This window comes from Engraulis encrasicolus, chromosome 18 (assembly GCF_034702125.1).
Source record: "Engraulis encrasicolus isolate BLACKSEA-1 chromosome 18, IST_EnEncr_1.0, whole genome shotgun sequence".
Lineage (NCBI taxonomy): Eukaryota > Metazoa > Chordata > Actinopteri > Clupeiformes > Engraulidae > Engraulis > Engraulis encrasicolus.
In genome coordinates this window covers 942,501-945,000 of record NC_085874.1, presented here as the reverse complement: position 1 = coordinate 945,000, position 2,500 = coordinate 942,501, and the positions used below count along the sequence as shown (strand labels likewise).

The 2,500-nt window shown below is 39.7% G+C and overlaps 1 protein-coding gene across 1 annotated transcript in view; it reads left to right on the top strand.

Annotated features, from left to right (window-relative positions):
- The window catches only part of LOC134468322 (b(0,+)-type amino acid transporter 1-like), a 33,196-nt gene that overhangs the window by 6,283 nt on the left and 24,413 nt on the right, over nucleotides 1-2,500 (top strand). The window contains exon 3 of the mRNA XM_063222264.1: nucleotides 1,768-1,915. Within this exon, the coding sequence (XP_063078334.1) occupies nucleotides 1,768-1,915 (148 nt within the window). The remainder of the gene's footprint in view (nucleotides 1-1,767; nucleotides 1,916-2,500) is intronic.

The window sequence follows — 2,500 nt, the reverse complement described above, 5'->3', positions numbered from 1 at the left end:
ATTATTTATGCCGTCCAATTCTCAAAATGTCAGATTTAGTCTTCATGTTAACATGTAAAAAACCTTTTTTATTTTTGGATAAAATATTTACGAATATTTGTTCACTGTTATTATTATAATATGACAAAAATGTTTAGAAGCCTATTATGCTTTAATTATACAATTATACATTAAGTCGGGAATGTTGTGTACGTCATATGACCAGCATCATAAAATGTCATCTTTGGAGGGAAATGTGAAGACCTTTTGGTAAGTTTTAAGTTCACCTCTTCAATATTCATCAATACTTCTCTATGGTCTTACAAAGGGTTAAATGTCTGTCAACTGTGTTGTCAACATATTCATAAGAACCTGATTTAGAAATTATATTATACAAACATACAGATAAAGCTTATAAAAGCACCAAACTCTAAAAATGGCAGAAATGTCAACCTGTGTTAGCGTCAACTGTGTTACTCATCAGCTAAGACGGTTATTACAGTTGTTATACATAGCTGTTATGAAAAGGTATGTTTTGTCACTTAAAAATACTTATTAGTGGGCGTAAGCACTTTCGTACAAAAGCATTTTCAAATGAGTAGTGTTTTTATATAGGTGACGTAACATTTGTCTGTAACATGGTTGACAAAATAAACAAGCAAATGTTCATTTTCATTGAAATATTTTTTAAGTAATTTAAGATTAAGCTTGATAATAAGTTTGTTTGGAAACCTAAGGGTGTCTACCATGGAAACATCTAGGTTAAAAAGAACCCCTTATATTTTGCTTCACATAAAATGTACCGCTATAGAATGTGTGTCCTTCCATAAATGTAGAGAAAACTGCTGCAGTTGAATCCTTTCAAATCACCAAAGCAGATTTGATTCTCATATGACTGTACATACCCATAAATCCTTAAAACATTATCAGACTGGCCAACCGTATCTCACTCATTTCGTGAAATATTCACGAAAAAAAAAGATTAATTTTCGTGGTGCATTCACGTTATTGCCCGTTTTTCGTGGTAGGGCAACGAAACGCTGCCTATTCACTTGAATTGCCCGACTGTTGCCTAGCGACCCACTAGTTTGATGCCCTTTCGGTAGCCTACCGTCACATGGTAATCAAACATTTCAAACAAGCAATTTAGGGTTAGGTTTAGGGTCAAGGTTAGGGTTAAGGTTAGGGTTAGGGTTAGGTTTAGGGTTAAGTAGGGTTAAGGTTAGGGTTAGGTTTAGGTTTAGGTTTAGGGGACATAAGGCGTAAGTACCGAAAGGGCGTCGAATTAGTGAGTCCCGAGTGTATCAGCAGTGTTCTGTCAGCACCCCCTCCCCGCCCCTGCAGACGCTTGGATAACCATAGCAGCAGTGGGGCAATTCAAGTGAATAGGCAGCGTTTCGTTGCCCTACCACGAAAAACGGGCAATAACGTGAATGCACCACGAAAATTAATCTATTTTTTTCGTGAAGACTTTACGAAAGGCGTGAGATAGGGCTCTGAAATTTCACAATCTATACTGTACACATAATTCAAAATGCCAACTTGAGCCTCATATATGGGACACAGGCTATGCACAGTATCTCAGGGAAATGCATTAGCATGTTGGATCGACCTTAATCAAGGTTTTTATTTAATCATATCAATATTATTAACCCAACAGTGACAAAGTGCATACTGCACTAACGTACGTGTGTGTGTGTGTGTGTGTGTGTGTGTGTGTGTGTGTGTGTGTGTGTGTGTGTGTGTGTGTGTGTGTGTGTGTGTGTGTGTGTGTGTGTGTGTGTAAAGGTGGGTCTGCTCAGTGCTGTGTCCATGATCGTGGGGACAATGATCGGTTCTGGGATCTTCATCTCTCCCAAAGCCGTGCTGCAGGGCACTGGAACGGTGGGACTGAGCCTGGGTGTCTGGGCTGCATGCGGAATACTGGCTACACTCGGTCAGTGTGTGTATGCACCATGTGTAATGTGAGGACCATATGTGAGGATATTTTTGTTGGTTCTCACAGCCTAAATCTTTTCCTCAGTTGTTTTGTTGTTGGTGAAAACATTTGTTTACTGGCAGGTTAGGGTTAGGGATTGTTTTGGTTAGGGAACAATTTTAGCATTTGCTAGTTTTGTTATATGGGAGTCAATGGAATGCCCTCACAAAGAGAGTAATGCACACACACGCACGCGTGTGAGTGCGTGTGTGCGTGCGCGCGCATGCCTGTGTGTACATGGATTTCACAAACATCCCGCTGTGTGCAGCAGAACAATTTTGAAATGCTATGTTGCTCTGTGTTTAACATTGGAAGTCTCATTGGAGTAGTGTAGTGCGTAGTTAGAATCTGTTTTGTAGTCGCCTGGATGTTGTAGCTGTTTCCGTGGTTTCTGTACTACCGACTTCATTTTGGGAGAACATGTGTACATCAGAATCGTTTTATATGGTCTGTATTAAGTTATAATGTATTACGCCAATCACATGTGAGCACAACGTTTGAGTGACAGCAGCTTCTAAAAAATCAGAGGCTGTGCCCGATCCC